General features: G+C 41.4%; 1 protein-coding gene and 1 pseudogene across 7 annotated transcripts in view; one reads left to right on the top strand and one right to left on the bottom strand.

The window, feature by feature from the left end:
- The window catches only part of MARCH6 (membrane associated ring-CH-type finger 6), a 58,688-nt gene that overhangs the window by 28,036 nt on the left and 4,797 nt on the right, over positions 1-25,855 (top strand). For 6 of the 7 annotated variants that reach the window (XM_023537410.1, XM_011371407.2, XM_023537409.1 and 3 more), the window contains exons 10-25: positions 953-1,004; positions 4,419-4,477; positions 5,712-5,792; positions 6,039-6,107; positions 6,187-6,261; positions 7,104-7,238; positions 8,871-8,990; positions 9,732-9,832; positions 10,837-10,974; positions 11,958-12,162; positions 13,980-14,049; positions 17,077-17,273; positions 18,845-18,979; positions 22,016-22,105; positions 23,709-23,841; positions 24,821-24,956. In XM_023537410.1, coding sequence (XP_023393178.1) covers positions 953-1,004; positions 4,419-4,477; positions 5,712-5,792; positions 6,039-6,107; positions 6,187-6,261; positions 7,104-7,238; positions 8,871-8,990; positions 9,732-9,832; positions 10,837-10,974; positions 11,958-12,162; positions 13,980-14,049; positions 17,077-17,273; positions 18,845-18,979; positions 22,016-22,105; positions 23,709-23,841; positions 24,821-24,956 — 1,796 coding nt within the window. The remainder of the gene's footprint in view (positions 1-952; positions 1,005-4,418; positions 4,478-5,711; positions 5,793-6,038; positions 6,108-6,186; positions 6,262-7,103; positions 7,239-8,870; positions 8,991-9,731; positions 9,833-10,836; positions 10,975-11,957; positions 12,163-13,979; positions 14,050-17,076; positions 17,274-18,844; positions 18,980-22,015; positions 22,106-23,708; positions 23,842-24,820; positions 24,957-25,855) is intronic. The other variant, XM_011371408.2, reaches the window with a different exon arrangement.
- LOC111746461 lies at positions 21,260-21,375 on the bottom strand (annotated as a pseudogene).

Below are 25,855 nucleotides of genomic sequence, written 5' to 3' on the forward strand. Positions count from 1 at the left end.
ATGTTCCTTAGGGGAGTCTGTCAGCAGGGAGTTTTTAAAGAAGATCACTTAGAGGTTGAGGCACAAAAGATATTGGCGATAAGGACACTGTGGGAGCCCTTAAGGCAGAGAAGCTGAAAAACTTTAAGTGATGTAAGCCAGCGTGGGGAGTAGGACTGTGGCAGTCATCTTTTAGGCAGACTAACCACCCGCCTTGCTACTTTAGGTTTGTGGCAGATTGGGGGTTCCGATCAGAATAATGTTTCTAAAAAGAAAAGCTTACAATGTTGGCTCCTTTTGAAAGGATCATTTAACTCGATGTTTGGGGTGGAGGAGGCGGTAGGCCTAGACAAGTGGGCTGGGACATTCTGGTGTCAGCATGGAGCATGACGAAAGTGTATGTGACATGGCTGGAGGAATAGGTGATTGTAGCAGTCATCTTGGAGGTGATAATATGTATCTGTGGAAGTGGGCCAATGACCAAGTGAGAATGCGTATTCTGAGGTATAAACAAAGAAAACCAGGACACCATAGGGAGAAAAGGGACCAGAGAAGATCACGTGACCTTGAAGAAGTCATGAGAACAAAATGGACACTGGAAGAAGCACGGTGCAGCTTACATTAATATGCTGTTAAGAATTAATGTAGTTTTCAAAATTTTCTCCATTAAGGAGTTTTCAGTGTCATTTGATTTAATGCAGTCTGGCAGTAATGTATGAGAATCTGTATAGTTTGTGGTAGATTATTAATTTCCGAGGAGGAAATGTTTATGGATTAATTTTTTTTTTATTTATTTTCTATATGTGACTTTACAAACTTTGAGCTTTATTCAGTTTAGTTTTATGAGCTATCTGATGAGGAAAGTAGAGTTGCGTGTCATTTTCGGAGTGAACTCTCAGGTGTGGGTGACACTCCCAGTCTCCTGGCCGAGCGAGTGGCCTGCACCAGCCTCACTAACGCTCTCTCCCTTCAGGAGCACGTCTTCTGGGTGGTGTCCTTAAACACGCTGTTCATTCTCGTGTTCGGTAAGTGGCGTTCATGCTTCTGTTCATGGTATTGTTCATGGTGGGAGTTTCGTTTTCTAGGAGCCGCCTTATGTCGATTTTGTTTTCAAACATAGGAATATATGAAACAATTTTAGATAGCAGTCCTGCGTGGGAATCCTGTACAGGTACTTTCTTTCCTGAGCAACGCTGACTTCAGTAACCTGTAGTTACCTACCAGCTCTGCTGCTCTCGGGCATTTGTGTTTCTCTTTGTAGAAGCAGATTTTAGACTGACTTGAGAATATAAAATATCCCATTTCTGGTATCTGGTGCTGATTATCTGTGTGTTCTTCCCTATGGCAGAAGGTCTCGTTGCCATCTGTCAAAATCCTGACCAGGATCTTTCCAGAGACCCTAGCTTGGAGGCCGTCACCGCAGATGGATGTAGGCTTGAGGGAAGACAGTGAGCCTTCCCCAAGTGTGAATTCCCCTTAGAACCAGATTCCAGCAAATGCAAAGTCACTTCCAGATACTTTCACAACTGCAGCTCTGAGGGTTCTGTGACTATTCTGTGACGACACAAGTCCCTCCCACTGAGAGTAATTAGAAAAAGGAAGGAGGGTTGAGGAGATGCAGTTGACAGGCTTTTCTGCTTTAGGAAAGATGAAGTAAAGTGAGTCAAATAAACCAAGGTCTTAGAGTTCAATTCCTGCACCTCTCAAGGAAGAGAAAGTGGAGTCTGATAGAATCAGGTTATTGTCGGCTGAGCTATGACTCGTGTCTCAGAGAGAGACCTCAGGCTCCCGAGCTCTCCGTAAGGATGATCTCTGAGAACTTATTTCCTTTAATGCGTGTGAGTTGCCACTCAGTTTCCTGAGGAGGGAGGATATTTCCCAAGGTTCTGCCACCAAATTCCAAGTTACTTTGTGTCGAGGACCACATTGTGACTCCGAAAGCAGTTGTCTTCAACAGGAAGCCGTATGGGCCAAAAGACACTGAATATGTATATTGAAGATGAAACAAACATTAATTTCTGAATCTTATTTGTAAAGAGCAAAACAATATTACTGGTGACTTTTTGAAACAAAATATCTTTAAAAAAGATTGTGCACATTAACAGGAATCTCATTCTTTGTTTCCTCTTGCATATGGCGGGAAAGTGTTTGCAGACTATTCTGCATTTATTTTTTATTATGTAAAATAATTGATATATAGATGGAACTGTTTTCATCTTGACCAAGTTTTATTTGAGAGAAAAAAGATGATCTTATAAGAAAAGCTTAATGCTAAATTAATGTTTGGAGGAACAAGTCACCTTTAAAACATGAATTATAGAAATAAGAACTCTCATTTATATGAAGCAAATATCTAAGTAGATTTTTTACGAATCCAGTCTCCTGAGCTTATGTGGAAAAAAAAAATTGTCTTAGTAGACTTACGTACATTATGCTTAGGATCTCTTGAAATTACACAAGAAGTTTCCCTTTTAGTGATAAGCTCGTCCTTGTACGCGAATACAGCCATTGGGGGCAAGCGCATTCATGCTGCTTTCCTCCTGGGCTTGCTGCTCTTCTGCAGTTTTCCTCTGGCATTTTATGGACTCTGGTGGCCATGTGCTTTTAGAAGTAAAACCTTACAGCACTGCTGACTCTCAGTAGGAGGGAATGTCAGGATACCTATCTAGTAGTTGCTACGTAATGGGATAGAAATTGATTATTACAGTTGGTGCTCAGGTTAATATTTACACATGTAAATCGAGTCAAAACTTGAAAGTTTGCCTTTCTCAGAGGCATCCTTAAGTCATCCTCAGAGTTGGGCGTGAGAACAAAATAGGAAAAATTCTGCCTGTTTTCTTTTCTTACCATTTAAAAGTTTCTTATGCTTTATAATACACACATTACTAAAATAACATGTGTAATTTATAAATAATTTCCAAATAAGTCTTAGACCTATAAATAACTTTCTACTCATAGAATACTTGACCAGAAATGCTCGGCAGCCAGACCCCCATAGATTCACTGTAACTGTTGCAACGATCGCGTCCCCCGTCTCTTCCCCTGATAAGCCTTACTGTTCATTTTTTTTTGCCATAAGTGAAAGATAATTTTATTCTTAACGAATTAAAATTTTATTAAGATGGCAAGAAAGACTTGAAGAAAAGAGACTCTAAAAATTTTTAGTATGAAAATTTTAAAGATCTTTTCTTATTTAACCATATCATTATCATGCCTTACAAAATTACCGGAATTTAATATTTCTTAGTAATTCAACATTAAAAATCCATGGATTGCCTCCTTGAATGTCATTTTATAGTTGGTTTGTTTGACCGAGGATCCAAATGAAGTCCACACATTACGTTTGGTCGTTCATCCTTTTTACCTAGAATAAATACTCTTTTGTCCCCAACCATCCAGCCTTTCGCCATCGCTTTGTTGAAGAGACGTGGTCAGCTGTCTTGTTCAGTGCCTCACGTTCTGCATTTGTCCGACTGCTTCCTGCTGATGTCTGCTGCCTCGCCCTTCTGTCTTCATACTTCCTTTAACTGGAAGGTGGATCAAGGGCCTGATTACATTCAGGTTCAGCACATTTCAGACAAACCCTTCACTCGTCATACTTTGCCTGTGAATACTGCGTATCAGCAGGCAGATGATGTCTAGTTCTCCACCTTTGTCTGCGGTTCAAGTAATATCATCTTGAAGCCTTTCTTGGTAGCTTCCATTTTTCCTCTTAACCATTAGAAAGTGATCTGTGTGGGTGGTATTTTACTATCACGCAAATATAGTGTTCCCTCAGCATTTCACCTAATGATTTTATTATCCCTTGATGATAGTCGCCTGAAATTATTTATTTTATTAGGCATTACAAAATGATTCTTCTCAGATTCTATCACTTTTTACATTTATCAGCTGGCTTTTCTGTAAAGAAGAACTTATTTTTATCAGCTAGAGCTATTTAGTTAACCTGAACTTACTTGTTCGGAAGGAGCAGGACAGATGCACAGTTCTTTCCCTGTAATTATTAGTTTTCAGGGTAAGGAATTGATACGCTGACTACTTTCACTGGTGATCAGAGTGTTTTCTGTTATCTTACCTTTTTTCCCTTTTGTTTTTGTCATGCCACTTTTTGAGCAATAGGATCATACTCATGGAGTGTATGTGTTCATTGTGTTTCCATCCATTTTGGTCATTATTGTTTTAATGCCATATCATCTTTTCTTTGGCCTGTGAGACCCTCTTTACAGTGGTTCCTGTGTCCTTTTGCTATGAGCCTATTAGACCCTGATAACTTTGTTCTCTAGTTATAGGGAATATCCCAGAAGGTACCTTTCTGGCACCAGTTCTGGAATGTTCCATTTCTTTAAGAAGCCCAGGTTCCTTTTAGTGGGTGATGGTATGAGGGTGGTACTCATTGTTTTGATTTTGAGGTTTTCATTGAGTTTTTTCCTCCCTTTTAGCATTTTGCCCTTACCACATTGGTCATTTCTCCCTTGTTGGTTTGGGATTTGAAGAACATGTGAGTATAATACTTTTACAACTTACTTTTATTAGTCACCACCCCCCCCATTTGATGTTTGTTGAGTAAATAATATTGTAAAGAGTTACTTCATTTCACAACCTGACTCATGCAAAGGAATAGTTATCCACTGTCTGTTCTTTTAAAACTGACCATGGCTCAAGACGCAGTAAAGGGTGCTGCCAGCTAAGGAGATGGGCTCTGAGACCCTTCCTGCTGGCTGGGCCAGGGGCATGCTACGGGAAGTTTCTCTGGCAGGCTGATTGTCGACCCATTCCGTGTTCCCGTGAACTTGCATGTTCCCTTCCCTACCTTTTTGCCAGATACCCCTTTACTGAATTTAGAAAAGTAACAGTATATCAGTCAATTTAAAAAAATGATTAGTTTGTCTTAGAATGATGGTCTGTAGTGTTTTCTAAAGATTTGCTTTAATTTCGACATTTTTTCCATTGTTTTTCCGAGGTAGATAAATATTTGGGTGGACAACTATTTTGGGGGGAAGAGGGCAGAAAGATTTTGTCTTTTAAGAAAGCTGATATATCTGAAATACTTGTTCAGTGTGTGCATATGAATCTGAGAGGTCACATTCTGGAGTGTTCGGAAAGCGCAGAGCTGTTTTCGGTTTTAATGCAGCTCCAGATTCTTGCTAGATGAACGCACGAACGTGAAAAGCTTTGATAAATTCTGACCTTCCAAACTATCGCCATTTGCTATCTGAAATTCAGGAACCAAAAAGATAGGCAGTATTTGTTGTCACTGTCCAGACTCTTACTCTGTAAGTTGAGAATGGGGCGGATTTGGAGAGCTAGGGAAACTCAGACACTTTCAGTGGTAGGAGGCGAGGGGCTGGGGTGCACCGGGCAGCGGACAGCTGGGCAGTGTGCTGCTGCTGCCTTTGTCGCTCAGCCTTTAGCAGGTCCACGTCGGAATGGAGTACAGTACAGACTCTTGTGTTACTTTTTTCCTGATTTTTGTAAATTTTAATTCACCCTTACTTTGTCTGCTTGAATAAAGTGTTATTTAATTTTTCCTTGACCTTTCATGATTGATCGCAGTCAGTGAGAGGATCTGGTTTGCAGAGATGTCACCCAAAGGAGATGTTTCTGGTTGTTTTCTAGTTATAAATCGTCTAGTTGGCTCGCTGATAGTCCACTTGGGTTGTTTAATGCACTGTTCAACTGGGGGATAGGCCGTGTGGTACAATTAAAGTTTATCTGTTTTTTCTTATTTCCAGGTCCAAGCATCTCATTTTGAAGGCCTAATCACAACCATAGTTGGATATATTCTTTTAGCAATAACACTGATAATTTGTCATGTATCCTTTAATGAACCGACTTGGGGTCTTCAGTAATATTATTCATACCAAAGAGTTCCTATTAATGACTGTCTCTCCCCTTGTCCTCTTAGTGAAAGTCGTAGGTTTTTGTAGTGAGGATAAGGGCAGGCGAAATAGGAACTACATTAATTTTGTCTGCCAAGTAGTAGTAAGTATTGCCCAAATTTTACTGCGTGTTTTATTATTCCTTGAAATGCTTAGTCTTTCCTTGACTAGATGCTGTAGGGCTTGGCAACTCTTGTTAGATTTCATAGGTCTCGTCGCTTGCTTGGAGTCTGCTACATTGTTGTTAAGGTAATTCCTGCTACAAGTTAAAACTGGAAATGACTTGTCACCATTTGGGTGATACTGATGACCTTTATTTTTACTTAAGGTCTCTTTGCTAGTGGTGGTAGAAATTGGAGTGTTCCCTCTCATTTGTGGCTGGTGGCTGGATATCTGTTCCCTGGTGAGTTTACTATTCATTATCATACAATCTAATAATCTAAAGGCATCAGAAAACACATCTTTAGAATGGGTTTCTTTTAAAGGAAAGTCAGTATTTGATAATAATTTGCTTATTTTTTTCTGAGAATGTACATTGTGGAGTCTTAATGTTACTAATTTTTCTTGAGTACTTTTTTTTGAGGCCTTGTGCAGATTTTTGATGTCAGTATTTTGACTGGAACCTTTCTGATACCAATAGAGAATATTCTTACTCATTTTACTCTTCTGAATTTTATAATAATGCCAACACATTATATACATAAAAAGTAGTCTGATAAGAGGACTGTGTTTATAGTAATAAATTCAAACCTAACCATTTGTTTTAACCAAGATGCTCGTTTTGATTTTGTAATCTTTAATGGAAGTCAGTGATAATCAGTTTTTGACTTTTCAAAAATATTAAGTATGTAGAAAAGCTGCCTTTGGTACTGAGATAACATTACTCCCATATCTTACTGTGAAGCTTATCATGAATGCAGACTTGTAACCAAGAGAGGAAGGTATTATGTTAACCAGAAATGGTTCTTTTATAGTCGTAGTACTGGTCAAGCTCTTATTTATCGCTTGGTTTATCAGTCTTGCTTCTTGTATTTAAACAATTCTTAATGTCATATCCATCTTTGACATAGTATCTAACCTTATATCATTTCTGTTTCTCTGACACCATGAAATGGCATTAAGAGAACTAGTCTAGAATGTCGTAACCTATATGCACGGCGGTCTTACTCACTTCCTAGAAGATGGACATGCTTATTTGGTAAAGGTAAGCGCTGCACCTCGCACTCACCCGTTCGTTTTGATTAGGAAATGTTCGATGCTACGCTGAGAGACCGGGAACTGAGCTTCCAGTCGGCTCCGGGGACTACGATGTTCCTGCACTGGCTGGTGGGAATGGTCTACGTGTTCTACTTCGCCTCCTTTATTCTGCTGCTGCGAGAGGTGAGTTCCGCAGGGCAGCGCTGACACCGTGCAGATCGTGCCTCAGAAGTTACTGTGGTTTCCTCACTAAGTCATCTTCTCTGCCGTTTTATTCTAAGAAGGAATAACTGATAGACGAATTTAGATTTTAATATTCTGTCTATAATGAGTTACGAGTTTGAAAGGTGAGTAGACTGAGGGGAAAAATTCAATAAAGGCCCTTGTTTTACTGTGCTGTGAGCCTGTCCTGGACTTTATTCAAGGAGACATAATGCCAGAAATACCCTACGGTCATGATACTGCAGTGACCCATCTGTGTAAAATGGTCTTGAAGCAGGCATGGGAAGCGTAAAAGCAGAGTGCGGGTCCTTTGTGATGCCAGCGCACTTGCCGGGTGGGTCCTTTACTAGTTCTTACTGATATGAAGATGGTGAAAGTGGGGTCAGTATTTGATTAGTGTACGTCTCACGCCCAGTCACCCTGGTGCAACAGGGAGTGTGAAACTGAGTGTCTGCTAAGTGTACTCGCACGTGCCGGCTCACTCAGTCAGTCGCTGTGCCGTCTGCTGCGGTAATGGTGAGACACACAGACACCATTCCCACGCTCCTGGATTTCACCTCCCTGGAAGGAATTCAGCCGTGGAGCAACTCAGCTCACCCTCTGAGAGCGGTGATGGAGGCAGCAGTGCCTGAAGGAGTGGTCGGATCCAGCGTGCGGGGATGAGAAAGCACAGAGGCTTAATGCCGTGGCGCCTGGGAGATTTGAGGAGGTGGGAGGGGCTGGGGGCCAGCATGCTCTCCTGAATCGTATCTTGCAAGTTCAGTAAATTCTGTTTATAAATAAAGCTTGTACTCTTTCTCTGAAACAAGTGATTGAGACCACATTAATAATGTGTTTTTTAAACATTATAATTATATATGACCTCTAAATTACATTATTAAGTGATAAAATGTTTTATACTGAATTTTTTCAGTTTCTCTGGGTAGTTTTCTTATGTTGATAATCCTATTATTTGTGAGTTAGATTGGACCTTAGAGGTCATATATTATAATTTTCTCATTCGGAAGAGGAGAAATAGAGTTTGGGCAAATGAGATGCTTTACACAGGGTGACTCAGTGAGTTTGGACCACCCAGGGCTAATACCCAGACCATCGATCACCCCATCACCCACAGTCTCCTGGGTGGATGATTTCCACTGACAGAAAAAAGATGTGGGCAATAAAATGAAGATATGTACTGAGAAGCTGTACGGTTTCTTAATAAAGGTAACTCCTCTCAGGAGTTTAAGATTGAAATCAGCTCTTCTACTTAGAACATTTATAAATTGCAACCTAATTCTTTCACTAGATGTTTCAATATAGTGACAATTTAAAAACATTTATTTTTAATCTCGTTCTAGATTTGACAAGCTGCCTTACTTTTTTTTTCCCATTAAATTATTAAAAGCATCAAAGGACATCAAACACAGAATAGTTTTCATAAAGACTCTGATTTAGGAACTTTTTTTCCCCCCAGGAAAGCCATCTGAATTTTCTGGGGCCCATTTTATAAGATGCCAAAATAAGTTTAAGAGCTTATTTTTCTGTTAGTGTTTTAGCTCATGTGCAGCCTTGATGACATTAGCATTTATAGCTTTTAAAATGCGTTCACAGGTGCTTCGACCTGGTGTCTTGTGGTTTCTGAGGAATCTGAATGATCCAGATTTTAATCCAGTACAAGAAATGATCCACCTGCCTATCTATAGGCATCTCCGGAGATTCGTTTTGTCAGTGGTGAGCATACCTTTTTGTTGCTTTCGATGTAAAGTGTGCTACGCTTTAGACTTATTTATTTTAATTGGGTACTGGTAGAGTAGATCGAATAATTTATGTTTATCTAAGCCTGTGGAACTTGGTTGTTAAGTAGCTATTTTATTGGTTATTTTGATAAAGTAAATAAAATGTTCACTAAAACAAAAATGTCTTTCATTGCTTTAGTAGTATAATTGATTGCCAAGTTATGACTTTCTGAATTACACTTAATTTATATTAAAGCAATGGTGACTCGTTCATACCTTCTAAATTAAACTCTTAACAGAAGGGTCTCAAAAGTTTTTTCCCTGCCTGGAAGAAGAAATTACCTAGTTAAAGCTAAATGCTTCCAAAAAAAATTCTAAAAGCGGCATTTCACTCTTTGGAAACCTTCGTAGCCATTCATGCGGGTCACGTCTTATAACGATTACAGGTGGTTTAGTAAGTTGCAGATGGTTCTGATCGTCCATTTTGAGTTTCGAGCTCTCTCCTCACATACCATGCAAGGATTATCTTTTGTGGCTCCTGCTAGAGCCCTCGGGTCCTAGAGAGAGAGGCGGGTTGCCGTCCCAGGGATGAATTCTTTACGTGGAGCGACCCAAGTTTGTCGTGTCACGTGAGAACACGGAGCTTTGGATGGCTGTTAGCTGAGTTCGTTCAGGAGTCGGCCTACGTCTCACGAGAGTGGTTTGCCATGGTGTTGCACCCTTTTTGTCGCTGCAGATTGTCTTTGGCTCCATTGTCCTCCTGATGCTTTGGCTTCCTATACGTATAATTAAGAGTCTGCTGCCCAGTTTTCTCCCGTACAATGTCATGCTCTATAGGTAAGTTTTCAACATCTGGAAGCTTTACGAATTTGGCTGTTAGAGATTTGACAGTCATAGCACATACATTCAGAACGTTCATTTCTTATAGATACTGGAAATCATCTCATGGTTAAATTTTGTCATGTCACATAAACATTAGTATAGCAGTTACTTTTCCCAAAGGAGGACAGGCTTTTATTTTTCTGCAAATGAAGTTTATTGTTCAGCGATGAAACATTTACTGTACCTAAAGAGTGTGTTAGTAGCATTGTCTTTATACAAAACGCACATCGCAAAGGATATGGCCATTGTTGCACACTTAATTATGGATTAAAAATAAGATATAAGACGTATAGACAGAAAACCTACTTCGATTTAAAAACTTAAGTCACCTGGATGTCTCGTCTCTTCTGTTTTTCCTTTTTCAGCAATTTGCAGTATCCCTTCAGTCACCTAAACCAGAAATCTGCCAGGCAAATTGGATTTCTTCCTCAATTTTCCTTCTAATTAATCTTTAAATCTTGTCAGCTTAGTTCTGTAAGATCTCTTATCTGCTCCAACTAGATTTACTGCTTAGTCCCGTGGTTTGGGCCTTCCTCAGTTCTCCATTTATAGTCCATCCTTAACCCCGTGCCCCTTCCTCCATAATCTACATGCTGCCGTCTGGGTCAGGATGATGAAGGGGACCGAGCCTTGGGAAGGCGTTCAAGGAGAAGGTGTTTTGGGGAGCCAGGAGCAACCAGTTGTGTAGCATGCCACTAGTAGAGCAAGTGAGGCGAGGGCCGAGACCTGACTTTTGGGTTTAACCATGTGAAGGTCATGGGTAGTCCTTGTCCGAATGTTTTGTGGATCACATGTGGAAGCCTTGCTGGCTTCCAGAGAGTGGAGGAGAGGCACGGAAGACCATGGGTTCATTCGACTCTTCAAGGAGTTTTGCTGTCATCCCATTAAATATTTAACGTGATATGGTTATAATGGAAAACAATTCGCAGTGTAAATTATGGCTCTTTGTCATTGCCTAGCGATGCTCCGGTGAGCGAACTGTCCCTTGAGCTGCTTCTGCTTCAGGTTGTTTTGCCAGCGTTACTTGAGCAGGGACACACGCGACAGTGGCTGAAGGGGCTTGTGCGAGCGTGGACTGTTACTGCTGGATACTTGCTGTAAGTACAGGCAGGTGACTGGTAGGCACATCATGTGCCAGTGTAATAGCCTTTCTGAAAAATATGTTCCATGTTCCACTCAGAAAAATTAGTTTTACTAAGAGACAATTTAGTGATATCTGCAGGTACATATATACTTAATTTCTCAAAAATTTTAATGTTTTCTGATCATCGTGCATCCTTTTGGAGAAAGTATGCATGTTTTTACCCTCTTATGAAAGTGTGTTGCTGGCCAGGTTCTTTTATTTTCTTATACAGGGTAAACATAAAAATTTTTAGTGTATTAAAAACAAACCAACTTACCCTTTTTTTTTTTAGAAGTTTTAACCTAATATGAGCTCTTCTCAGGTTGGGTTTCTTAGTCATTTAGTCAGCACATTGCATTTATTTTTTCAAGCTGTATGTGTTACATACTTATTTAAAAGTTGAATGAATCTTTGTGATTTAAACATGTTTTCAGAAAATATATGGCATCCTGTAGACACCGTAATGTGACGTGTGTTTGTTTGTATTTGGTCATTTATCCTCTCTAACGGCCCCGCTGTGAGCCTCCACCCATTAACTCACTTGTGCCTCAAGTGATTTGGGTTGGAGGTTTTAGTTGAGATACATGTCACAGGAGACACAGCCATCTATAGAGAAGAAACGAAGTCGTTTTTCTTAGGATCTTCAGATAGAGTTTCTTGTACATTGTACTTTTTATTTTTTCTAATTACTGATTTCTTCTCAGATACTGGCTGAAGAAAACACAAAATAGGTTGAATTTATGGAGTATTCTCTACGTTAATTAACATTAATTTGGGAAGGCTTTATGTAAAGCAGGGGGTACCAACATTTAGACCTGGTTGAGATAATAGCGCTGTGTAGAGATTCTATTTGTATGTTTTCCACCCTAAATAATAATTATTAAGAAAGTAAATCTCATGTCTGCTGTTTTCTTCTGCTCCGAAGTAAGAATTTTCACTGATGTAATTTTTACATAGGGATCTTCATTCCTATTTATTGGGAGACCAGGAAGAAAACGAGAATAGTGCAAACCAGCAAGTTAACAACAACCAGCACGCTCGGAATAACAACGCCGTCCCCGTGGTGGGGGAAGGCCTGCATGCCGCCCACCAGGCCATCCTCCAGCAGGGGGGGCCCATTGGCTTTCAGCCTTACCGCCGGCCTTTACATTTTCCACTCAGGGTAGGTGCTGTCCGGACTTAACCAGAAGCCAGTCGTTTCCAAATTTCTATTGAGAGATTTTGGTGCTGTTATTGTTGCTGTTAGCACATGGTCCTCTGTGTAGACTTGTCTTACAGTCTCCTGACAAGAGTTCATGTTTTGGTGCTCTCATTATGCAGCATAATATACGTTAATGTCGGATACGTTGATCAGATTTTAGAGATGGGTCGTGGCGTTGGGATTCCATGCTGCTCCTCCGTGCTGTTTGAAAGGACCGATGATGTGAAAGACTAGAGCAAATAAGCAGTTAACATTGTCGACACATCTCAACTGTGTGTCAGGACCTGGAGTGGGCTTTTTCATGTTTTCTCCCATTTAATTCGCATTCACAAACTGCAAGGCATGAACGCTAATCTTGTTCATAGCTGATGAAACTGCAAACCAGATTGGTTAAGGAAGAGTCTGTCCTAGTGAGACTTTCTCCCCTGACCAGGGTCACCAGCGACCTTCGTGTTGTTAAATCTGATGGTCGGGTCTTGGTCCTCATCACGCTTGCTGTATGAGTGGCATGTGGCACAACTGGTCACTCCTTGTTCCACGGAATACTTTTTTAGAAGGTGTTCAGGAATCTTCGTGGAGGTGATGCCTGATCTAAGCCTTTAAAGCCAGGAGGCCAGGCAGAGACAGGGAGAATAGGAAGGGCGTTCCAGGCACATGCCAGGCCGGGAGGCAGGGGAGGCAGGGGAGGCAGGGGAGATCGGGAACCGCAGGCATTTAATTTAAAATTTGAGCTGAATGTATCTAGAGAGTGGGGTGCGTGTGGGTGAGTGGTGGGAGATGGGGGAGCTGGGAAAGAGGGGTATTTATAGTAAGAGGTGAGGAGGAGCTGGGCGAGGTGAGGCTCTTGGTTGGCAAGAAGAACTTCTGGCCCAGATCAGAGAGTCATCAGTGGGTTCCTCGAGCAGTGAAAGCTGACAGAGCTCACCCTCTCCTCCCGGAGCGGTCTCCTCTGTCCTTTTCTGTCTCCCCCCAGAGAGCTGCCCTCACCCGGGCCTGGTCAGGCAGGAGGCAAGCATCGGCTCCCTTCCCGCCCGGGGAGCCGCCTCCCTCCCCTCTCAGCGGGCCCTTTTCTCTTCTCAGCACAGGAGCCAGTGGCTGCCGCTAGCTGTCTTTCGCTTACATTTAATTAAAAGTAAATAGAGTTTGTAAATATGCGGGGTGATAGGTGTGCGTGGTATCTCCACGCCGGAGTTTCCTCACAGCGTGCATGCGCATCAGGTCATGGTGTACACTTGAAATATATCACAGTTTTACTTGTCAGCCACACTGCCATAAAGCTGAAAAAAAATACATTTCTTATATTTTTTGTAACACACACAGAGTAAATACAGTTTAAAATCCCATTACTCGTGCACACTGACCCCATGTCAAGTGCTTGGTGGCCTCATGTGCCAATGGCCCCTTTGTCCGGCAGTGCAGACGTAGACGTGTCCATCATCACAGAAAGTTCTGACTGGACAGTACTGTTAGAGTACGCTTTCCCTTCACAAAAAGTTGTTTTTGAGAATTTGATAAAAAAAGTGAATAGTTTTATTTATTTACCTGTTACTTGTTGATGTATTTGGTTATGTGAAAATGGACTTTTTTGGGGGGCCAAAATTATAGGTAATTTTAACAAAAATAAAAAATTTCTTTTTTATGTAAAATGGAAGGAAACCTAGAAATACCAACACAGACCACTTGTTCTTACGGGGAGAATTGTGTTGATTCTTTGAAGGGTGTCAAAATGCATGGAGCCCCCGTGAGCCGCTCACGTACTCTCACGTTTTGCCTTGCAGATATTTTTGTTGATTGTCTTCATGTGTATAACCTTACTGATCGCCAGCCTCATCTGCCTTACTCTACCAGGTAGGACCGTATCCTCGCTCTTCGCTAGTGACATCATGAGCAGGTGCTTTGTTGTAAAAGGGCGTATCTTGCCGAGATGTGATCTTCTATCAGATATACACTTGAAATTGTTTCCCCCTCATTTCTGATCGAATTTGGGATGTTGATCCATGGAGGGTTGGGTCTCCATCCCACTGGATTCCTCTGCATTGGAGCAGAGGGGGACAAAGTCAAGATACAATTTATGATTCGGTTTTGGAAATAAAGTACTGTGGCCATTCAGTTTTCTTGGACATGGCCTTATTACGGTGTGGGTTTTCAGAAAGTCATCTTTGTGGCTAAAGTCATTTTTTCAAGCCAGTCTTTTGGTGCTAATTTGTTGCCCTTATTATGTTGTTATTGTTCCAGTCCATTGCATGGCTGTTCTTGGAGACCTTTGTGAAGCCAGACGGTTTCGTTTTGTCATCTGGTATTCACAAGTATTCATCTTTAAATTTCAGTTAAACAATGTTTCTTAATCTAACAAATAAGCTGTGAATGAATATAGTAGTTTGTCGCCCTCTTCAGAGAGCGTGGGTAAATGGGGTTGGAATACAAAGCTAGTGACAAAGTGACAGGAGCAGCTTGCTGCCCTCACCCTCCCGGTTAATGTTTATAGTGAGCCAGAAAATTTCAAGTCACACTGATATGCGCTCGCCACTTAAATAATCATTAAGCGGAAGCTAATTTTGAGCTTTTATAAAGCATATAAACTTATATTGAGTTAGTCTTGATTGTAATATTAATTCAATTTAATTTTATAAATCAAATTTGTATTAAGTGCTTGAGTTTTTCCATGAAGGCTAAGATAGGAAGGAGCAGCTTGAAAATTTTAATTTCAAGCATGGTTTCTAAAAAAAAATTCGAATCTGTAGGAATTGTGCTTTACCTTAAATTAGTAAAGATAAAGATTTTTTTTTTTTTTACTGTTTCTGCACAATAATTTTACCTTTAGAATTTTGCCCTTAAGCTCACCACTCACAGCTGTTAAAATGACGAAGTTTAATTAACTGTTGGGGCAATGTAGTAAACATATTGCTGGAAAAACTTAGTTTTTGAACTTCGGACAATTTTACACTTACGGTTTTTATGTTCCATTTTCATGTTTTTATCAGAAATATTAAGAAAAAGTTAACAAAAGAAGGAAACTTTGTTTTAGTACTTGAATTTGGCAATAAAACTACTTTTAATTTCACTGAGGGTTGCTAAGCAAATATTTCCCTGTTAACCCAGTCCCACAGTCTGGTGGAAAGAACGTGTTATGTTTAATCATAGAAATGCCGAGTGGTACAGTACACATTTAAGGGAGTGAGGATGCTGTTTTCCCTGATGGTTACTTTTCTGTAGCTACAGTTTAACTGATAAGTTACTACAAACTAAAACCTAACCCTGTCCTCTCGAAAATGCTTTTGATTGGAAGTATATGAATTATAGAATAGAAAGTGGTCTTTAAATTTTAAAAGTTAACCAACCGAACGAAAACTAATAAAACCTTGGAGAGAGACAGAGTATGTGTGTATGACACTAGACATTTCTACAGAATTATCAGTGATGATTTTTATATCTTCAAATTAACAAACACATGTGTTTGTCATATAACATTTACATGTACTTGTCTTTAAACATGAAATTATCTTTGCACCCACGCTATTTCGTAAGGCTGCAACGAAGTCTGTGTTTATCAGCATTATGTCCTGTAAGACTTGACAGTTTAGCTGATTTAGTTTGAGTGGAGGCAGTGTGGTTTCAGTGGTCAAGGGCATGAGCTTCGTCTTGTAGACATGAGTTCAAATTCAGCCTCCACCCTTGTGTGATCTTGATTGGGCGAGCTCCCGTTGCCAAGCCTTGGTTTCTTAATCTTCAGAATGAAGGTAGTGGGGGGCTCGGTGAAAATGGTGAGGGGATTTAGAAGTACAAATTGGTAGTTACAAAATAGTCAAGGGGACGTAAAATACCGCATAGGAAATATAGTCAGTATTGTAATAGCTACACATATGGTGCCAGGTGATTACTAGACTAGTTAGGGGGATCACTGTGTAAATTATATAAATGTCTAATCTTTATGCTGTTCACTTGAAACATAAAAAATAATATTAAATGTTAACCATAATTGAAAAAAATGCAGGTAGTAGCTACGTTGGGGGGTTGTGGGGAGGATTAATGAAATAATATATGGAATGCGGTCAGGACAACCACTAGCTCCTTTTAGGTATTCAAAAATAACAGATAGTCCTGTATTAAAGAGAAATCAGTTCATAGGAAAAATGCACTGGAAATTTGGGTCTCGTCATTATCTGTAGCCTTATTGAGAAGTAACCATGTAAAGAAAGTTACTTAATAAACAATTTTAACTGAGAGTTAGATTTTTTGGAATAAAAAATTTATTTGTAATAACTCTGTGTGAGGCAATCTCTTAGCTTTAAAATCTATTTCCCAAGTTTCATATATTTAGATCCTAACTTTTTCAAGAAGATTAATATGATATTCTTCAGTTATTGTGCTTTAAAATGGTATTGTGCCCACTTCTTATTAAAATAAGCGTTTTCTGTCTTGACGAACAACTGAATTGAAAGAAAATTATTCTAAATTATTTGTAAATATTAAAAGTATTAATAGCATGAATAATAGAAAATAAATTTTCTACTTTTGTGCTATTATGTGCATAATGATTTCATTTGGTGATAAAAACAGTGAAAACAACCACCCCCTCAAGTTTTTTCAGCCCCTCAAAGAACAAGTAATTGGCATGGCAAGTCAGAGTGCATGTCTCAGGAGAGCTTGTCCCTGGTGACTTGCTGTGTTTTATTTGTATCTTAATTAAATAATTGTGTTCTTTAGAGTTTGGGCGGGGCAGGGGGGGTTGTTTGTTTTTGTTGGCTTTTAATGAAGGCAGTGATATATCAAACTGTGATATGTCACTTTTGATTGATCACTTAAAATGATTGAAAATAGAACAATATTAATATCAAGACTGCAGTTCCCTATGTAGTCATGTGTCTCATTTATCAGCCTTTCTATTTTCAGTATTTGCCGGCCGCTGGTTAATGTCATTTTGGACAGGGACTGCCAAAATCCACGAGCTCTACACAGCTGCTTGTGGTCTGTATGTTTGCTGGCTGACCATCAGGGCGGTGACGGTGCTGGTGGCATGGATGCCCCAAGGACGCAGAGTGATCTTCCAGAAGGTTAAAGAGTGGTCCCTCATGGTAGGTTCTTCTAATAGAGACAGATCTTATCTGACAGGAGCAGTGGATGTTTTTCCAGTCATTTCTTTAACTCTTCACTTGTTTCTTCATTATGCTGATGGTGTCAAGAGAGTTGACTTTTTGAATTAGAAGGACTGTTCCTTTAAGACAGTGGCTTTTTCATTAATTCTGAGAACCACAGTCAAATGTATTTGAGAGACAAAAGAAAATCATATTCTTAAGTGACCCAGGAAGGTTCTTGAATAATATAATTAGAAAACTTATTTTGAAGATTGGTTACATTTTTAAGGAATAAGATATTCTGTAGAGTTTAAAATCAGTTTTTTTAAGTATTATTTCCTTTAATGATATTTTTTTCTACAATTTGATTTTTCGATCCATTTGAATCTGTAAAATCTTGACTTTAGGATCAAGTCAGGGTGTTTGATTTAAATGGGATTCCTTTAATTACACAGTACATCGCTAATTCAAGAACTATCTTGGCTAATGTGAAAGTGTAGTAAGTACTGGAAGTTTTTATTCTCAATAAATAGCTTAATTGCCACAAAGGTTGGGGGAAATCGTCACTGTAAGATGATGGTCCAAGTATGGCGAATTATTGGTTGATTGTAACGTTGGCCATGACTGGTAAGTTTGTTTAGGTAACGGCTTACGCCTTTTCATTGGTATAATCAACTCTGGTTTTGTATCTGAATTTATATTTTAAATTCACTGGAAGTTTAGAATCCATTTAATTACTAATGTTGAAAGAAAAAACTTGAGAGAGTCATTGTATATTATGAGTGGAGGGGTTTAATTGCTATTTGATGTGTAAGATGATAAGACAGCTGTATTTCAGATACAGAGAACAGCTAAATCCAGTTTTCATTAGCTGTTCTTTCTCATCACCAGATTACCCTGTAAGGGAGCAGGTGCTGCATCCTCGTGCACACCATATTAGTCCCTTGCTGCCGAAGCAGATGTACTCACTGAGGCTTCCTCAGGGAATGGGAGGGCATTCGACACCAGGGCCGCTTTTGAAGACTGGTTCCTCTGTCAGGATTTCATAGTGGCTCTTTGACACTATCTCTTCTTTTCTCTGTGTGTGTACTTTATTGGACCACAGTGTTCTAGAGGGAGGCAGTTTGATCAGCTTGATTAATTACCTTAATTAGTGCTATGCGGAGGAGCCCTTCTATACCCATCCACCTCAGGGGTCACAGGTTAGCTTGTGGGAGGGTCATCATTGGATCAGCGGCCTGGGACAATCCGTAGCTTGGACAAACAGAATCCTAATCCTGAGAATGTGGTTAAGAAATACAGCACAGCCACCTGGTTAATATATGTAATAAAATGAAATTTCTGTAATTTTGTAGCAGGCAATGCATAGTAATATCATGTTTTCATTATAGCTCGAACTTTTGTAGCTATTCAGATCTCATGTAAACATGTAACATAAAGTGTGAGGAAGTCGGATAAGGTAATATATTCGTTCTGTTAGACATAAGTCAAAGAAAAAGAAACTTCCAAATAGAACAAAGAAGCGGGACTAGAAGTGGGACTCTAATGACACGGCTCCTGCTTCCTAACAGATAATGAAGACGCTGATAGTTGCGGTGCTGCTGGCGGGCGTCGTCCCGCTGCTCCTGGGGCTCCTGTTCGAGCTGGTTATCGTTGCTCCCCTGAGGGTGCCCTTGGATCAGACCCCTCTTTTTTACCCATGGCAGGTAAGTGCGTGTCTTTTGCTAATGATATTTCTTAACAGACTGAGCGTCAGAAAAATCCTTATTTTTAAAAAGTGATCTTAAGCAGTTTGTTTAGAAAGACTCCTAATTTTTTCTCTTCCAAGAACCTTTGTAAAATCAATTAAATAGTGCATTTTAATATATGATTTTCCAAGTATGCAGGTCACGTAAGTCCTTTAGACTCTGTTTTATAGATTAAAACATCACTCACTTTTTGCTTTGGCTTCACCAGTATTTAAAGATACAAGCTAATATATGTTGATATTTTCATCTTTTAGTTAGGGTACAGTAGCTTGCTCCTTTGGCTTTGAGACGTTAAGCAATAGCTTATATTTTTGAATAATTATAGCACGTTATCTCACAAAGTCTTAGGGCTTATTTAAAAGAGCATTTTGAGAGAACCTATGTGTGTCACAGCAAAGATCCTAAAGCTTTTGGAAAAAGAAATTTAACTTTTCTGTGGTACTTAGGCCCAAAGTTAATGTCAAAGGCCTCAAGCTCTTCAGCAGTATCAGGAGAAAGGACTAGGCATTGACTTCAGGCTCTCAAAGGCTTTTCAGCTTCGCTCGAGCTTTTCTTAATATGTTACAGTGGATTTTCCGAAAATGGAAATTATTTGGTACATGTTTTCCTTTCTCTATTTCCTAGATAAAGAACCTCTACAAACCTTATTTAATAGCAAATGTTTACTTGAGTTAAAGCTTTAATTTGTGCCAAAACCCTGTGCTGCATAACTCAGATGGGAATGAAGCTAATGCAGGAGCTTCTCGAGGGTCAGGCTGGTGGGAGAGATAGACGAGGACACAGGTAGACCGTGCGAGTACAAGGAGCTGTGGCATCATGCAGGAGAGGTACTTAACCAGCTTCGGGAATTTCAGATAATGGTTTTCTGTAGGGGGTAATTCTAGAACAACCTAGTAGAGAGTGGAAAGGAATGGGTGAGAACGAAAGAAAAGTGTGTTCTAGGAAGGAGCGAGTGGGCGGCCTCACGGTGAGCCAGATGCGCGTATAGGGAACTCCCTCTAACCCAGTGTGCTCATAGGTGAGGGTTAGAGAGAAAGTGAATAGAAAGGGAAATAATTAGGCACATATGGTGCTTGTCTGTAAGAGCTGTATTGCAATATAGTCAGATAGCAACAGTGATTGAAGGAAAGGTATTTTTTACAGAATAATGCCAGCTAATAAAGGTAAAGGATTAACAGAATTGTAAAATCACTATTTTGCAATAGCTAACAGCGTAATTGATTCTAGCAAGGATTATCAGTGGATGCTGAACCTATCAGGTAAAAGGTGATGGGTCTTCAGTTACCTCATAATTAGTGGCTTAAGACAGCCTTTATTTTGTCCAAAGAGTCTGAGTCAGAAATTAAGATAGTGCATATCAGCTCATCTCTGCCCCATGTTGTCTGGGGCCTCAGCTAGGAAGCCTCAGTGGCTGAGTATGATTTGACAACTGTGGCTGGAATCATTTGCAGATTTCATCTCTCACCTGTGAGGGTCAGTGCTGGTTGTTGATTGTACCCCATCAGGGCTGTTGGCTGGAGCCCCTCTGGATGTATGTGGGCTTCCTCACAGCTTGGGAGCCTCAAGAGAGCTGGGTTTCTTACACTGCGCCTCAGGGAAATGAGTGTGCCAGGAGACAAGACGAAGCTGCCCTGCCTTTTATGGCCTCATCTCAAGTCCTACAGCCTCGCTTTTCACTGTGTCCTACTAGGCACAGGCAAGTGTCAGAGATTGGCCCAGACTCAAAGGAAGGAGACGTATACCTCCTTTGACACCATGACAATCCAGAAGTGATTATTTGCTTGGTGGCAGAGTGTCACCTTACAGATCACTTGACAGTCTCAAAGGGAAGCATACAGATTTACAGTGGAGGGATCAGGTGAATTCTGCGTTAACCCAGTGATCACTACAAATGCAGAATCAGTGTGCCTCCTGATCTTATGCAATATGCAGAACCAAAAAAGAGCAGCTTTTACGTCCAGGAGCTGGCCTGGCATTGTCAGCTGGGCCTTGGCGTTCTCTCGCTGGGCATAAACGATTTCACAGAACATCAGCATTAAACAGGGCCACTCTGTGACCATGGTAGATCAAGACAAAACACCCCCTCCCCCACCACACACTCATACACACTATATAATCATGCCTGAACCCAGGCAAAACATGAATATTCTCCATACCACAGAAATGACCAGTCTCCCTCTGTCCTAGCAAACATGATTGGCTGCTGCTTCATTTACCAGTACAGTTTTTTTTTTTTTACGCCTACAGCACCTGGTCTTCCTAGGTGGTCTCCCATGCAAGTACTAACCAGGCCTGACCCTGCTTAGCTTCCAAGGTCAGGCACCGGGCACGTTCAGGGTGGCGTGGCCGTAGACCACCAGTACAGTTTTAGCTTTACTCTGTCCCTCTTCTGGATAAGGTTTATTGAGATCCCCAGTTACAGATAGCCCCCTCTTTCTAGTAGCATCTGACATAGAGCAAAACACTGCTTCCGTGAGTCCTCCCCAGATCACCTCACGCAAACCGAAATCCTACAATAAGACCTTCTTACCAAGTGCCCCAGACTGACTGCACCAAGCTACAAGTTCTCTGTGAGCCTTTGGCATGGTTTCTTTAGGCCAAACATGGCTCCACCATCTTATTTTGATACAGTCAGCTCAACCGAAACCAATAAAACAGCCTAAAGATGTTTTGATAAAATAAAACCTTGTCATTATTGTCTTTATTTGCTCCTTGAGATCTCCTTTAATGTCCGCACTTTTCTCACTTCTCTTGAGAAAATAATGTAGATTTCTGAAAGAGTCAAGAGTGATTTTTTTGGTAGAAACATTGAACTTGAGCTGTAGAGGAAAACCATTCCCTGGGTTTTATAGCATATGTTAGTCTTCTGTAAAACTGTTACTGATCCTGCAGGACTTAAGAAAATTACTACATAACCTCTGTATTGTTTTTTGTTTTTTGTTTTTTTGCTAAAAACAACAACAAAAATCTGTTAAATGTTTTTTATTACCCTAGGACTGGGCACTTGGAGTCCTGCATGCCAAAATCATTGCAGCGATAACATTGATGGGTCCTCAGTGGTGGCTGAAAACTGTAATTGAGCAGGTAAGTAAGATCAGTTTTCAGAAAAAGACTGGGAGTAATAGGTATAGACTCTTTTTACATATTTCCATTTTTCTACATGTTCTTTAATGAGCATAACATTTTTTTTGTAGAAGGCAGTTTGCTCTTTTATCACCATGAATTTGCATCGACCACTCTTAAGACTGCCTTACCTGAAGGTTAACCAGTAGCTTAGAGTTCCTGGAACCCTGTCCAAGGTTAAGGCAAAAGTCAGCATACGTGCTTCTTCTCAGGGCAGGAGTTCTGATGGAGGCTTCTTAGCTTTCTAAACCTGTGGTAGAGAAAAAAGTTATTGTTCAAGGCAATAAATAAAAGAAAAAGCTTTTCTTTTAGAACTTTTTAGGACTATTCTAGCTATGTAGCACCTAAGAGTATTACCGTATTATGGAGCCATCAGATAATTTGGTCGATGTGATGATAACCTTGAAGTTTTCAGCCCAGTCTACACAAGAAAACGGTGAAAAAACTTCGTGTACCTGGAGAGTTTTGGGTGGGAGCCACGGGAACTGCGGGTTTGCATACGCCTCTCAAGTGCGGGCTGACTGTGAGACAGCGAAGCGAGCTGGGTCGTGGGCACGTGGCAGCGTACCCGCTCGTGACGGCAGTGCAGGCCACTCCGCTCTGGAGGCTCCAGGGAGGCTCCCTTGCAGGACAGTGTGGAGAATAAGGGTTTCATCACAGCTGGAAGCTGTGAACGTTGTTGGTCTTTGTAATTTTTTGCTCTCTGATGCGTTCTTTCCTCATACGTGCGTGTAAGTTTAAGTAAAAATGGTTGAGAAACACTGGGACCCCTTGCCGCAAGACTGAGCGCTTTGGAGTTAACGAGGTTTCTTTGGGGTCAGAAACGGATTTGGGGGGGTTAAGCTTTTCTGTCATTCACATCCGAATGCTCTGGCCAGATCCCTGTCGGGCACGTCGCAGAGCACGAGGAGTGACTGGGCCAGGCGAGGTCGGAGTGCTGGGGAAAAGCAAGAGCAGCCTCCTCTGCCCATCTTTAGTGTCCGTCTTTCCCAAGGTTTTCCCACTTCCATCCATTCTTTTCTCTGCAGTACTATCCATAGAACTTTCTGGATAAGCTAATGCAAATACTCTAGAAATTCTTTAATTAAAACAAAATCCACAAGAATTCTTTTATATTAAATTTTTACATAAAATATCTTTTGGTTTGTTAAAATTCGATTTATGCCAGGTTTTCAGAAACATGTTTTCTGTTTATAATGTTTTCCTATATTCAGAAACATGAATGCAGTCTCGAGTGGTACTCCCGATGACTCTTAGGAAGTGTAATGTGGTGTTAAACTAACATGACTGGGCTCCATCTGGTACTGTATCGTGAAAGGCTACTGTACTGATGATTCCGCATTAGTGTCTTACGTAGTAAAGAGGAAATGCGTTTCTTTAAAAACTCGTGGGCACCGTGTGCGTGTGTTCCAGAACTTGCCCTGTCTTCAGGAAAAATAACCAGCGTGAATCCTCTGGGGCTGGGGGACTCAGTCTCTTGCAGCTTCTGCTCGTAGAGATTGCTGTGTCAACCGGGAGGAATTTGTCCCGTACCCTTGTTCTGATATTTTCCCTTGTTTTTCAGGTTTACGCAAATGGCATCCGGAACATTGACCTTCACTATATCATTCGCAAATTGGCAGCGCCTGTGATCTCCGTGCTCTTGCTTTCCCTGTGTGTACCGTACGTCATAGCGTCCGGCATCGTCCCTTTACTAGGTGGGTAACGCTGGCTGGGGGGCCCGAGAGAGCTCCTTTATAGACGTTGTTACATTATTGTCACTTCCGGTATCACAAATGCTTTACATGTAAATATAAGTCCAGCTAAGAGCCTTTTTCTTAGATTTGACCACTCAGGGCAGGATTAAGAGGCTCATACAGCCCTGGGGTGCAGATTTCTCTCTAGGCGGGTGGGAAAGCACTGACATCAAACTCTCCCCCAAACAGGCAGAAATAGATTTCCTCCCCGATGTTTTCTCCTGACTAGAGGCGCTGTGGTCACGTGCTTACAAAACTAAGGAAAAGTGTTACAATTAATTTAAAAAATGTTCTTTAGCATAAAAGGAAACCAAAGAGGAGATGCTAATTTGTGACATTTTAGCAACTAGAAATGATCAGTTTTGTTCCGAAGAACCCTCACAGGACCTTAAACACAGCATGTGTTTAAAGTGATAAGGACAGAGTTTCCCTCTCCAAATCTCTCTTCTCCTGAATCCCCTCTGTGACCAGCGTTATCATCCAGCAAGCTGCACGAGTCAGAAACCTCGGAGGTCATCCACGTCACCCAAGGCTCTCTGCTATCCACACTCAAGTGGCATCCAGATCCCCCGACCCGACCTCCGGCGCCCTGGCCGCTGGCGCCCGCTGAGGCACACACGGTCTCTCACCTGGCGCCCGCAGCCTCCCGTGTGACGTCCCTGCTTTAACCACTGATTCATTCTCCACGCTGTGGCCCTGGTGTCCTTGTAGAAGAATGAGTCTCATTTCTCTTCAGTGAACCTCCTTTTGTCATTTCCTCTGTGGCTTTGACACGTAACCGGCTCCTGGACGTGGCCGGCGCAGCTCCAGCGTGACCTCCCCGCTGCCTCACTCCATTTCCTGAGCCCTGCATCCGGTCCCCTCTCCTCAGCGGAAAGACGTGCGTTCACTGCACTGCTGTTCCACATGCACTTAGGGGTGTCCTTTTCTGGTTTTACAGGTGTTACTGCGGAAATGCAAAATCTGGTCCACCGGCGGATTTATCCGTTCTTACTGATGGTCGTGGTACTGATGGGCATCTTGTCCTTCCAGGTCCGCCAGTTTAAGCGCCTTTATGAGCATATTAAAAATGACAAGTAAGTCTAGACGTCCATTCGCCTGAGGGCTCCTTTCTTAGTTTGTGCATCTGATGAGATGGAGGAGGGAGGAGCGCTCCGGATGTATTTTGGGGCAGCGTTAACAGGATCCACTAACAGATGCAGGCTGCGAGAGCATTGCCAAGGACTCAGCTGGGCTCCCCATCTGGGAATGCGGGGCCCTCACTGAGGGAGACGGAGAGGCGGGGCGAAACTGGTGTGGGGGGGGGGGGCTTTTTAATGCCCGTTCCAAACAGTTTTCAGTCTGTTTTCAAAGGCTTTGATCTGACAGTCTATTAAATGGTTTTACATAGAAAGAAACCTGAGTTAGGAATTAGCAGGGCCTTCCCAAGCCCTGCTTGTAATTGGGGGCCATCGGGTTACTCAGGCGCTGCTGAGAGAGGCCGCAAGGTTACTGCAGAAGCTTGGCCCTCTGCTTTGAGGAAACACTGTGACCTGACTTCAGTGAGAGACTGAGGATGAGGACGGCCAAGGCTAACCGCTTTCGGGGATGACAGCCATTTGGCCGTCCATGTCCTCCTTGGAGGCTGAATCCTGCTCTGTTTTAATGGTATCTAGCAGGGGAAGTGGATTTAAAACTTACCTGTCCTGGATTCCCTGGGGGGTCCCAGTTTACGTATGCTGCCTTTATGTCGTTTTTAGCAGCTCCCCCCGTTTATGGGTGCCCGGTTTAGACAACAAATTATTTGCTCCCCTTATTGAGTCTGAGGGCTCGTAAGAGTAACATTTTTAAGAATGAGATGGAGAGCATTGAAGGCTTCTCCAAAGCGTTTGCTGACAGTAGGAAATACAGGTGCACTGTAGGCGGTCGGAGCACAAGGTTCTGTCACACGAGAAAGAAGGCGGAGGGGATTTCTCATGTCACTTGCTTGGACGGA

This window comes from Pteropus vampyrus, unplaced genomic scaffold (assembly GCF_000151845.1).
Source record: "Pteropus vampyrus isolate Shadow unplaced genomic scaffold, Pvam_2.0 Scaffold190, whole genome shotgun sequence".
NCBI lineage: Eukaryota > Metazoa > Chordata > Mammalia > Chiroptera > Pteropodidae > Pteropus > Pteropus vampyrus.